Source organism: Haliotis rufescens, unplaced genomic scaffold, assembly GCF_023055435.1.
Source record: "Haliotis rufescens isolate VD_foot unplaced genomic scaffold, xgHalRufe1.0.p SCAF_4, whole genome shotgun sequence".
Classification (NCBI taxonomy): domain Eukaryota; kingdom Metazoa; phylum Mollusca; class Gastropoda; order Lepetellida; family Haliotidae; genus Haliotis; species Haliotis rufescens.
This window is the reverse complement of record NW_025964112.1, coordinates 62033800-62046588: the sequence shown is the minus strand read 5'-3', so window position 1 is coordinate 62046588 and position 12789 is coordinate 62033800. Positions and strand designations below refer to the sequence as shown.

Sequence of the window (12789 nt, the reverse complement as noted above, 5' to 3'; positions counted from 1 at the left end):
CTTACTGTATGTACCGTACAAAACCAGCAACACATGTATCTGTATCCCCATCTAACATGTATGCCATCTGAAGTTTATTGAGAAAACAGTATGTGACATGCTGGATTTCCTCTGTGAAAGTAGGAATCCCCATGGCACCAGATGTGCTCACCTCGTTGTTGACCCTTTTCCATACTCCTTTGCAAATTTTCCACATCTTTGATTACAGTGTATATATAGTTCCGTTTTGGAAGTGAAGTAAGAGTGAGGTGAAGAGGAACTATGCATGGATTGGCGTAATCAAAGCAAGGGAATTTCGCCAAGGAGTTTAACGGTCAAATAGCGGAGTCCCTTCCACTGAATTACCCAACTCAACTTGAAATCAAATAAACCAGTGAAACAATCTCATGTTTCATATTTAGAGATATGCATTAAGATTCACAGTGGCAAAATACTCTCTTCATGACTGTATGACAACAGTGATGGATTGTAAACAAGATTTGGTTCCTTGTGTATATAAGTGTCTGCGGATTTGTAATACCAACATTTGTTCCTTTTGAGTGCATATCAGGTCAAGTTTTGGAAACTGTCCAGCGAAACGACAGCAGTCTGTATATAATAGTCTGGTCCAGACAATCCCCTGACCCCATTGGTGGCCTCTTATGAGCATTGGTTGCTGAAAACCAATACTATTATGCATATCTAGTCTGTTGCGATAATCAGCTGCAACAGTGCTATTGAGGCATAAAACTTCATTCAATCAATCGCTATAATATAAAGATACCTTCCCTGTTTCTGGAAAGAAGACAAAAATCACAAGTGCCAAACAACCATGCCTTTATTGTCATAATTCATAAATCTGGGAAAAAACAGGCATGAATTTCTAATTGCAACATGATGAACACCCTTGTAAGCTACCAACTTGGGCTACATATTCTGTGGGAAGTTTCACACCTCTATTCAAGCTATGATAATCTCACTCTGAACTCGACACAAAACCCATGGACTGCACTGTGCTGGCTCTGAAACGTCTCAGATTTAAGCATGTGGAATATAAAGATTAGACTTATTATTTGATATATAACTGTCTTACTTGTGATCTGCACACCAAGAAAGAAAACAACAGACGCTATCAAGGAATTTCCAGTGAATGTAAAAGATATTGAAAAAAGAATCATGCTGACATTTATTTTGTCAAACTGACAATTAATGCATGTTCGTAAATTATTGTTAGATCTTTGTATCTGTATGTATTAAAGGTTAGGATAATTATTTCTTACTCTTACATGGGGTAGTGTATATCCAACCATGATCCTTTGTGCACAAACCAGAGTTGATTTTTATTTGTTGATAAAAAATACACCAAGAGACGGCCAAATGACATAACAGGTTTTCCTTAGAAGACCCATCAACCAGGGCAAATGAGTAGAAAATATGTGGCATGTCACATAGTAAGCCTTTGACAAATATGCCCCAAGGTGCAAAACATGTTTTGCTTTTGTGATGGCTTAAACAAGATGTGTTAACCAGGATCTTATAAAAGTTGCAATGCCTAACTTTTAGCAAAGATTAACAAAAGAATCTTGACCTTGTAGGATATTTTAGAGGAATGGTTGAAGTACTACCATAATCTGTTCTTATGGCATGTCAAACTCTTACTGTCTCCTAACTTCTTAGGGATATTGTTGCCATATCTTTTTTTAATACAGAAACATGAACACTGAGCATATAAATAATGTTACGTGAGACCAGAAAGCCTTACCATACCTAGCAATCAGTGCAGTCCATGCAGTCGACACATACTGCACCATTGTTCCCCAATGTTTTATACTACATCAACACTCTAAAACACAATCACAGTCGACGAATATATCTCGTCACTCCTTCAATCCCATCAATAATGCTACAAGTATTGCAGGTTTGTTGCACTGACAACATAAGCAAAATCTAGGACTGGTCTCTCCACCATAGGTGATTTGTGGCAAGTCAGATTGTAAATAAATTGCATTTCAGTTGACATGACCTATCCTGAAGATCCTGTTCAATAGATGACAGGGGTTCAGGTCTTATTCATTAACAAAAGGATAGGATTTGATATATTCCCTTCGAAAGTTTAGATTATAAACATATTAATAAGGGCTTTGGAGTTGTGCAAACTATACCTTGAGGTAAACTATGACCTATCTGTCTTAAACTTTACAGTGAAAAATGTATCTTGAAATCCATTTATACTACCAGTATTGTTTTTTTACTTCCTTACATGAATGCATGGCTACATAAATATACATATACAATTCTGACTTGCACAATTCGAGAAACTGACCAGCATTAACTAGAATAAATATACACAAATAGTAAGAATCAACAGTAAAACTCTTCAGAATTCAAAACTCTAATTAGGAAAATCACTTCCTAAATTGACTGAGTAGATATAAACCTTATTTCATCGACGCAGCAAAACTTGGACTATGTATAGAATCACATAAACTACATCTCCAATTCCCTGCTTAATCAGTAAAAGAACACTTTTAACTATCAATACACAAGCATCATCTAGGAGTAAACTGTACCAACTGGTAAATATGCACAAAGTATGTCTATATTATCATAGTCTATTTCTTTGAATCTCTCCATTTCTAATGTTACCCTAAAGCAAATTTAAGTTAATTTGCATAAAAGCCAGCTGCAAAAAGATCTAGACTTGCAGAAAACATCCATCCAAATTTCATTAGGCATGGATGTTATGGAATGGGTGTATCCCAAAAATTGTAACTTCGACATGGAACTGATTTAATGTGACAGAAATTACCTAGGAACATTTCCTATTCAAAATAATGATGGCCTTCAATGTTTTAACAAACAATAAGACAAAAATACAGTTATCTAGTTATTATCTCTTTACCACATATTGTGACCAATAGGTTTTATAAATTTATCTGATGAAAAGTATATTGTATGAAGTAGACGCAGTTGTAGGTAATTCCAATATTTTGACTTACAAGAAAAGATTAAGATTGGATATGTGGGAATAGAGCAACAGAAAGATCATGAATTCCCTAATGTCATGGTTTATAAACAGAACCAAAAAAATGGTAGTGGTAACTTTCATGTCACTTTCTGTTAAAATCATAGAATATCAAACTGGAAGGTAAATTGTGTGCTTGTGTTTTAAGGAGAGACATGGATGATTTTTTCAACACAATTGAAAAATAAGAGTATTACTTAATCAACAACTATTTTGGAATTGGATAGTTAACATCACAGACAATTGGAGATCGCTATCAAACAATAACACAGCCAAGCAAAATATCAACTAGTGACAACACTCTGTGTGGTGCTCACAGTACAACAGACAAAATTGTCTATAAACTCAATCAAAATCACAACACAAGCATGACGAGTTAAAGTCTTTTGTCTCTTATATTGCTGTGTACAACACACAAAAATAATTTGATATTTTCTCTGCTCAAGCACATTTTGACAAACTGTAACTGTTCTCAGTGGTTTTGTCACTATGCTTTACATATAGCATACATGTTCATTTTCCAATAACAGTCTAGAGTCATAATTAAAACCTAGGAAAAAAAATCCCTGATTCAATCAATTAACATAGTTACTGAAATACTTAATTAACAGACTTATTTCTTAGGCAAATGCTCTACATCAAATACAACCGGTGTGATCAAACACAACCTACATTTCCCAAACACTAACTGAATGCATAGAAAAATACTGCTTTAGTTGAAGACAAGCACTGTGCTCTTACAAGGCTTTATGCATTAAAATACAATCTGCAGTTGTCACAAGCTCCTAGAATTGAGCATTCAGACTATCTAATGCTATAAAAATATTATTATATACAGATATGAAAATATTTCTTGCCATTTTGAGTGTTGTGGACTTACCTGACAAAATTGTGAGGACTGAAAATGCTAGCGGTATAAATGTCATTACAACTACCGGTACACTAAACAATGATATTAGCTGCTGTAACAGAACCATTGGGAAAGACACCAGACTGATAAAAACACCATCTATTACCAAGCCTATTACCTTTATACAAACACCTTTTTCTTTATCTCAGATTCATGAAGTCAGGGAAATTACAAGAAATTATTTGTTTCCTTTTGATGCAATACAGACGCATGTTGATTCATTTGCTGCTGACAAGATACAAATTGTTCTTTCAGTTAACATGAATTGGTATTGTATTTGCCAATCTGAAATGTTTTTCGGCCATGTAAATGTTCCTTTTTTATCTTAATCCATCAATAACATAGGCATAAGAACCTAATATACACATTGATCTCTCAGTGGTGCAACAAAATATTTCTAAAAATTCCTGAAAATTTGATAATTTACTTCAAAAGTTCTTAATTTTAATGATTTCATAAAGTGAACAAAAATAATCAAAATTTCTACAGTACCCCGGTAAGCATAATTAAATCTGAGATAAAAATTTAAGTCATGAGGCACTGTAGCTCAATTGGAAAATGGTGCATCTATGAATGTTTGGGGAAAGTAAAATTGAAAAAGAAAATTGAAAATGAATCCAGACCCAATAACAATACAAATTGCAAAGTAGAACAAGCATACCTGAAAATGTTTCTGATACAACCAAAATATTTTGTCTTTTTCTGCATATTAACATTCTATTCTTTATTTTCCAATGGTTAGTATTGTTTGCTGTTCAACGCCACACTCAATGATATTCCAGCAATATGACGGCACCCTGTAAATAATCCAATCTGGACCAGACAATCCCTTCCAAATGGAGTATACATGAAAGGTAAAAGATTTCTGGTGAATGGACCATAACGGTATTGCTCAGATTAAAAAATAAGATGTTGAACATATCAAACTATGAGAGAATCCTGAGTGCAATTAAGCTGGAATCTTCAATGAGGTAACCTGACAATGAATTCTGCCCTACAGAATATTTCCAAATACATGTTTATAGATGATACTCTTCAAATACAACATCAATATAATCTTGCTAATATGTAATTCAATGAAGAACATGTATTTGGTTAACACGACTTCAGGGTCTGGTTTCTGCATAGTTGAAAATAAGCCTGTGATAACGGCTACCTCTACTCATTGATCATTACCCCAGGTACTTGTCATTTTGAGTCTCAAATCCACCAGTTACTTTTTAATTTTCTGACACCACAAATCAATATTTTGTCTTAACAGCAGCCACTGCTTGAAAATATATTCAATCCTAAATCTATGTGAATAGATTATCTAGAAAAAATACTCTTGCATGGGCAGAATTCAGTTTGATATGCACAAAACAATGCATGGACATACCTCATGCAACTACCAAGTCTCAAACTACTCAAACACTGATAACCAAGAGTCTAGCTATAGTCAGGTCGCTAATGTCACACTATGTCTAGGACTATGTAGATATAGGTATCTTACAAAATCTCACAAACAAACCCATTTTTAATGTATATTAACCATCTACCCTAGTCATTGCTAATTGTTCCAAAGCATATACAAAACAAATGTGCAATGCAAAAATATTGTTCTGTTTATATTTCCAGAGCACATTTCTTTGTGTTGGTTCACCAGCAGGTTTATTGTAGGTTGTGGGACTAAGCTATGAGCACACAGTGACTTTAAAATGGTCAATACATGCAAAATGTGTTGAAAACAAATACAATGTGACTTCTGATTTTGGCTGAGGTTAAAACAATGTGACTTTGACGTGGAAAACAATGTGGTATGACTTCTCTACGATCTTGAACACACGGTAAGCATGAGGCAAAAGAGTGCACAGTTGTTCAAATATTTCAGCAACATTGACAAGACTATAGACTGAAGTCTATAAGATGACCATACGATAAATAACCCCACACCACAGAAATAGGATTTGTTATAGCTGCATAGATGCAATGACAGGATCACTGCTTTGTATTGAAATAATCCAATTTCAATGTAATCATTGGACATAACTGATCATGTATCGGTCTACCTTTAGAATCAGCAGAGAGGTCATTGCATATCTTGAATTACAAATCAGGGATGACTTCTATGATCTAATTTTGGAATAAGTTTATGTGGCCAAGAATGTTAATCAACTTGTGGTAAATCATGGGTTAGATATGTCAATACGGTGTATAAATGTCATGTCAAACACAATACAAGAAAACAACTTACACACCTTAAAAAAGGCTTATCAATTACAACATAAGTTGCAGGAAACGTAAAACATTTGTTATGAATGTGAGAAGCATGACTTTGTTCTATCAGGAACCTCTAATGAATGAGTCCAATGAATGACATTTCATTCTACAAAAATAAAATCACAACAAAATAATTTAATCTATAAATATAGGCAACACATGAACACCATCTAAAACTAGACATCTGTGGCACAGCTATATAATTCACTGGTAAAACAAATAAACAAAATACATATCTGTCATGAATGACGAACGATTATCAACATGTCCAAGCAACTTTTCATGTGTACAAATGAACAGCAAAATATGTGCACCAAGTCATGCATGATTATAGTTGAATGTCATTGCTTTTGATGTTTGTACAGATAAAAAAAATCTATGTTTTTACTGACTGCTTAAGAATTGTCACCCGTTTGCTAGTACTACATACATATAACAATATAATAACCCCACACACTAATAAGGTGTCTATAAACCAATACAATAAACACACATACACACATAATGGCAGACTATGAGATTATATTTGGTTTATTAGATCTGTGTTTAATATGAAAATAGTGTGATCACAGTCAATTTAATGGAATTGTGGCACACAAAATGCCTTTGCAATAATAACTCTGCATAATATCTGATGTGCAACCACTGAAACATCCAGCAAATATCCACATAGTTTTCACATGGTTAAAAAGGATAATGTAATGCAAAGATACTATTGGAATGTCAATCATAATAGAGCAAGGAGGCGCAATGTTTTTGATTAAACTCAGACTAGATTTTACAACTTTTCATCATAGGAATCCCAAATTTCAACTTATGACCCTCAGGCTATACTGGTAACACCGGTTTATTTATTGTATCAATCTTTATATCCATCTTCATGATAAATACCATCAGGGGTGTGACAATGCATCCACAAGTCATACATGTTGCAAAATACTTGAACTTACTGAACACATGAATTACATGTATCCTTCAAAACACTTCTTGTAAAGAAGATAATCCATAATCTGAATCTTCCCTGTGTATGAAACAAATCAGTACATGTAACTAAACTGTAAAATAATGTTTCAGAATCACTGGGACCATGCATGAATAGTCACACCTCTACTGATGCATTACAAGTTAGGAAATATGTGTAGGTTTTCCTTTTTAAGTCCAGTAACTTTTCAGTTAATAGGGATAATATTCTAATGCATACCAAGGGTTCATTTCCCTGTATTAAAACTCAATATATTCTGTTTCTACATTGATCATGTCAATTATATACGTTGTAAATATAGTTCAAATTCATTGATACAGTAAATCATGTTAACATTGAAGAAACAGAAAGATCAACAAGTTCAACTAGCAAATGTTAACAAGCATTAAACTTCAAATTTAATCATGTAAAACTATTGACTATTAGAATGAAAGTCTCATGTTGAGTAATATATCACAGTATCGTATAAATAGATTCATCATGCATCACATATGTTGAAAGGAATGACATTTTGATATTTTGGAAATACAGCTCAACTCAACCTACAAGAAACTTATATTGTTGCCACAAATAATTCTCTCAAGTATGTGACTGTCAAAAGACAAACTTAAGTTATATTAAAGCAGATCTCAGAAAATAGGTAACACTGTGAAAAGTAATTGTGAAAATATTTCATATCCTTTTGACTTGACAAAAAGCAGACGTTACTAATGGTACAATCCATAATTAATCAGCAATGGGCATATTCAACAATATTTGCATTTCATAACAAAAACAATTATGTCACTTAAGTGTACTTTTTACTTGGTCCCTGAAGTTTGTTCTTGAGCAGCATTCTGTCTACAGCTAATTGGTAAAAGGTTCAAATGTTTATGAAATAAACATGGATCTAATCATGGAAAAAGAATTGATTAGTTTCAAACATCAACAATTTTCCAAAACCCTGATAGCTGCATATTTTGATCAAATACACAATTTCTAAAAGGTCTATTTAGACCTGTGAACAATTCTCTTGGCAGGAATGCTACTCTGTGAAAGGAATGACAAGATGGGAAAACTGGCTTTTGAAAAGTTCATGAGTCCTGATTCCTGTACAAATCACCTTTGACAATCAGTACTTTACACAAAAACTGCAGAATTGAATAGTTCTTAGTATAAAAATTGATTACTTTGGTATCATGGAATGATATTGTTTAATTCTGTATCGAAACATATTGCTGAACCATAGAACCAGGACAAACACCTTTTCAAACCACAGCAATCACTAGCACAGCAAGATGACATTAAAATTTGAAAGAAAAAAAAATTGAAAAAGAATTAATTGTGACCATATAATAGAAATCAAGTTGATAATGCATTTGTGGCAAACAATCACTGATCCTGTGAACTGTGAATCCCCAGTGGAGGGATAGACTAGACACAAACTTGTGGGAATTCCATCACTAATAAAATACAAATTAGTCATAGAAAAATACACGCAACTTGAGTACAATACTGCAATCAACAGTGTGGCATTTCTTCATACGGCACCTAGGGATTTATGTCATTCAGATTTCTCAAGTTAGTTTCTTGGGGAGGGTAAGAAAATAGATTTGTTTGAAACACAGTAATACTTGAATCTCCATGATTTTAGTTGATGTCTCTGAAGTTGCTACGGGACATTATTACACCAGTGATAACTTCAAAAATCTAGCTAATAACTACAAACTACTCACACTACAAACCATTCTATTAAAAAACTACTTTTTCACTCCCACTGTATTGGGAGGAAATGAATCAATAAATACATTCAAAATGTGCACGGAATAAGTTATTCATTTGGGATATGTATAACAATACATCCCAAACTTCATCAAAATCTTTCCAAACCTATCTGTAGTTCGAGTAATAGGGTACCTTTATCCATAGTCAGCAGTTGTTGAAGTTCATGGAGTAAAACAGGAAGTAGCAACTTGAAAAGAAAAAGCCCCCCAAAATATGCTTTGATTCTGCTCTGTATGCATGAATTTATTATACATAACCTATCAATTTCATTGACATTCTCCTAGCATATTTTTAAATAATCAAAAATCTTTTCGCCGGTCACCCACTACTGAATTGTTAAAAATAATAATAGTCACAACCAATCATGTTTTGAAAGCTTTGTTAGGTGAACCACATTTGAGATAGATGAGGCCTTCAAAATATTTACCTTTTTAGCTACACCATTAATTATTTGGACTACAGAATCAAATAAAGACCTGAGAAAATAAATAGAGACAATGTACATAACTAAATTCTCCCATGGCTGACCATTGTTGGGATAGCAAAGTGGAGATAATTCAACTTTTAGATTCTATGAATGGGAACAACTCATGATATAATTGTGACTATGGAGCAGGTACCCCACAAGCTACACTGGAGAATCAATATCAGACCTTTTGGTATTTTGCAGTTTAACTATGCTGAATAGGACAATTTTGTCCCCATTACATATGTTGAAAATAAATAAACCATTTGGGCATCATCTTTGAATAATTGTTGGTAATATTTGCTTTGATTGCAAGATATCCTGACAGTGTGTTTTATTTAACACTGATATATACATATTCACATATCATATTAAATAAATATGAATCAAATAAAAAATATACACAAATATCTCTATGTAATGTATGTTAAATCCATAGATTTCTTGACTCATTCTGTAACATTATAAATCTGACTAATGAGAAAATTTAATATGATCTGAAGATGTCATGCGGGTTACAATTTCGATTCTGATATGTATTCATATAAATAGCTTTTAGACTGCGTAGCTCAACTGGCTAACAAAACATTGTGATGATATCATTAGTATCTATTAATATTCAAGCAGTTATTTAATACTTGAACACAAACATAGTCCAGCTGTTTCAAATGTTTGGATAACATTTGGTCAATACTTGTGAGAATGGCTGTCAAAAAGAGTCCAGTGATAGCTGACCTTTCAATTCATGATCGAAAAATTAATATAATACACTGAAAATGAGACACTAATTCTATCAAATGTCTGATTACATTTGAAGAAATTGATACTGGTCCAAGGCATACCTTTAACACAGGGCAGGTTTTCTTTAGTTTTAGCAATTTACAGTGTCTGTTACATCATCTTTTTGATTGGTTAAGGCCTGCACTCATGCTATGTTTTAAAGCAACCATCATTTTCTGATATTTCTTTGAAAAGAGAATTAACATTAATGAAGTTCTGTCAAACTGAACTTCAGATACTGATTCCTTGAACAAACTTTCACTTTTCTTTAGGTCAGGAGTCAGGAATACCTACACCATTTATCAATCTAATGAGAAGGTGAAAATGTGACAAATTTATTTCCCAAATCTACAGGATCCAGTGTCCCTATTGGCCAGATGAGCTAACATATTCTGATTACATGTCAATATTCACAACCTTTAGTTCAGATCTTCTTTACTTCTCAAAATCAGAGAATGAATTGCTTGCCCAAGAGGCATGCAAGATCTTCCAACAACAAAAAAATACAATATGAATAATTACTATTCATAAAGGAGATTCTTCATATATGTGATAATACATTCATGACCTGAATTGGTTATGTAGTAGAAAATATCTATTAATCAAATGGTCTGAAGAGACAATCATGTCTGAATTGGACGGAAATAAATGACTTGAAAGATTAAAAACTCAGACTTCCATCTTATAATGCTATGAAAAACTGATACAATACAAATTATGAAACAAGAAGTCATATTTATCAAATACTTGAGATTCACCGGTGTAGAAAACTGCTCAATAATCCAAAGGTCTGACTTGAAATCACCTCAGTAGCTTTACAAAAACCACACATAACGAACTAGGCACATGTTAGCATTCTCTGGTTAATCCAACAAAACAATAAACTTCAAATACTATCACAAATCTATGATGGTCAATCTAAACCCATATATCACAAGCTAAGATACCTGTCAAATGCTTGTCCAAGTTCATATTGCTCTATTATTATTACTCAACCAGCATTTCAGTGATTGACGTTGTTCAACAATAAGCACTAACCCTGTTTACCTTTGCTGATCCTTTGCTTAAGCTTGCAGTGTTAGCTCACTTTAACAGTGTACAACAGTCAACTATGTCAATTTTCCAAAAATTGATAGTTGCAACAGTAACGAATATCTACGCTTTACACATCCATCCAAAATAAATAGGATTTCCAAAAATTGAGGTTGAAGCTGAGTCCTTTCAGCACCTCACTCTGTTCCCGCTGTAATGTCTTCTTCTTTTTCCTCATTAACTGGGTTGCCAGTGTCTGGTACTTTCACAAAAGCCTCAATGTTGACTGGGCTTTGAACATTTACACCAGCTTGTGGAATCAGTGGATTTTCTTTATCTGACATCTGCAGGGCACACCATGTTGCTGTTCTAGCTCGTCGAGTGTGCGCTGTGAGTTCACTGATACTGGCAGCCAAAGCCAATACATCTGCAAAACAGAATATCAAAGTTCAAAACTACAATAATAAGAACACCAGATCAGCACAGTTCCTAAAAGAAAATATGGTATTACCATCTGTGCTTTTGAAATGTTTAGCATAGTAAAAGGGTAATCTGTCAACCAGTGAGTAAGTAAGGGAATTTGTGAATAAGCTTTATGACACACCACCTGACTTGGCAACACTGTAAGAAAGGGCCAGTAAGCTCATGAAGCAAGTGTCCATTGTCCTTTCTCTTTTTCTATATATACCAAATTGCATATGGCTGCTTGCATAATGGTTAAATGATGGTGTAAAATAGGATCAGAATTGTTCTACTTGAAAATGGTGAGACCTCAAGGAAATATCTAAACAAACCTACTGACAAATGTTCACCACCATTGCCACATTACTCATCAGTCACATTAATGGCAACATGGTAAAAAGGTGGAATGTATTCAATTTAGATCTCTGCTTTTAGATCAAGTCTGTAACATGTTCAGCATGTTCAGTTTGAATTGAAATTTACAGTTTGATTTTCCAAATGATGTCTATGTTAGAACATATTCTCTTGACCTGCACAACACATATCAAAGCTGAAATTATGGTTGTGCATATGTTGAAGTGTTTCATTTGATGTGTATCATTTCAAAGTGTATCTGTAATTTCTATTGAGCATACATAAACATTCAAACTATTCCTATATGGTCATGTGATGAGATCTGGCATTAATGGATCACAGAGAAATAATGACACTATTGCATGTTGTAGAGAAGAATCTGTTGTAGCCAGGACATACAGAGCATGGTTTACAAACATGTCTATACACTTCTTTGAGCGGCATTTAGGGCTTTGAGGGCTTTGACTTTGTCCCACTAGATGCTGTGGCTTGGGTTGTCATGGATATGATCTGAAAGAGCTGATTTAAAGCCACAGGAAAACCACCAGCCAGCCACAAGCTAGAACCATCAGGAGCAGTGTACCACATTCTGTGAAATTGTGGACAAGCTTATATTGGCGAAAGATCTAGGCCCCTCAAAACCCGAATTAAAGAACATCTAAGTTCTAACTGCATCTTAAACCTATTCAACTGTATAAACACTGCTTCCTATCCTGTATATATATACTTGTCAACCATACTCTGTACATCACTTGCTTGATAACGGTGTTAGAACC

General features: G+C 33.9%; 1 protein-coding gene across 1 annotated transcript in view; it reads right to left on the bottom strand.

Annotated features, from left to right (window-relative positions):
* Positions 1-799: 799 nt before the first annotated feature.
* Positions 800-12789, bottom strand: part of LOC124116789 (meiosis-specific coiled-coil domain-containing protein MEIOC-like) — a 30953-nt gene continuing 18963 nt past the window's right edge. Inside the window, exon 8 of the mRNA XM_046478301.2 lies at positions 800-11624. Within this exon, the coding sequence (XP_046334257.1) occupies positions 11395-11624 (230 nt within the window). The 3' untranslated portion in view covers positions 800-11394. The remainder of the gene's footprint in view (positions 11625-12789) is intronic.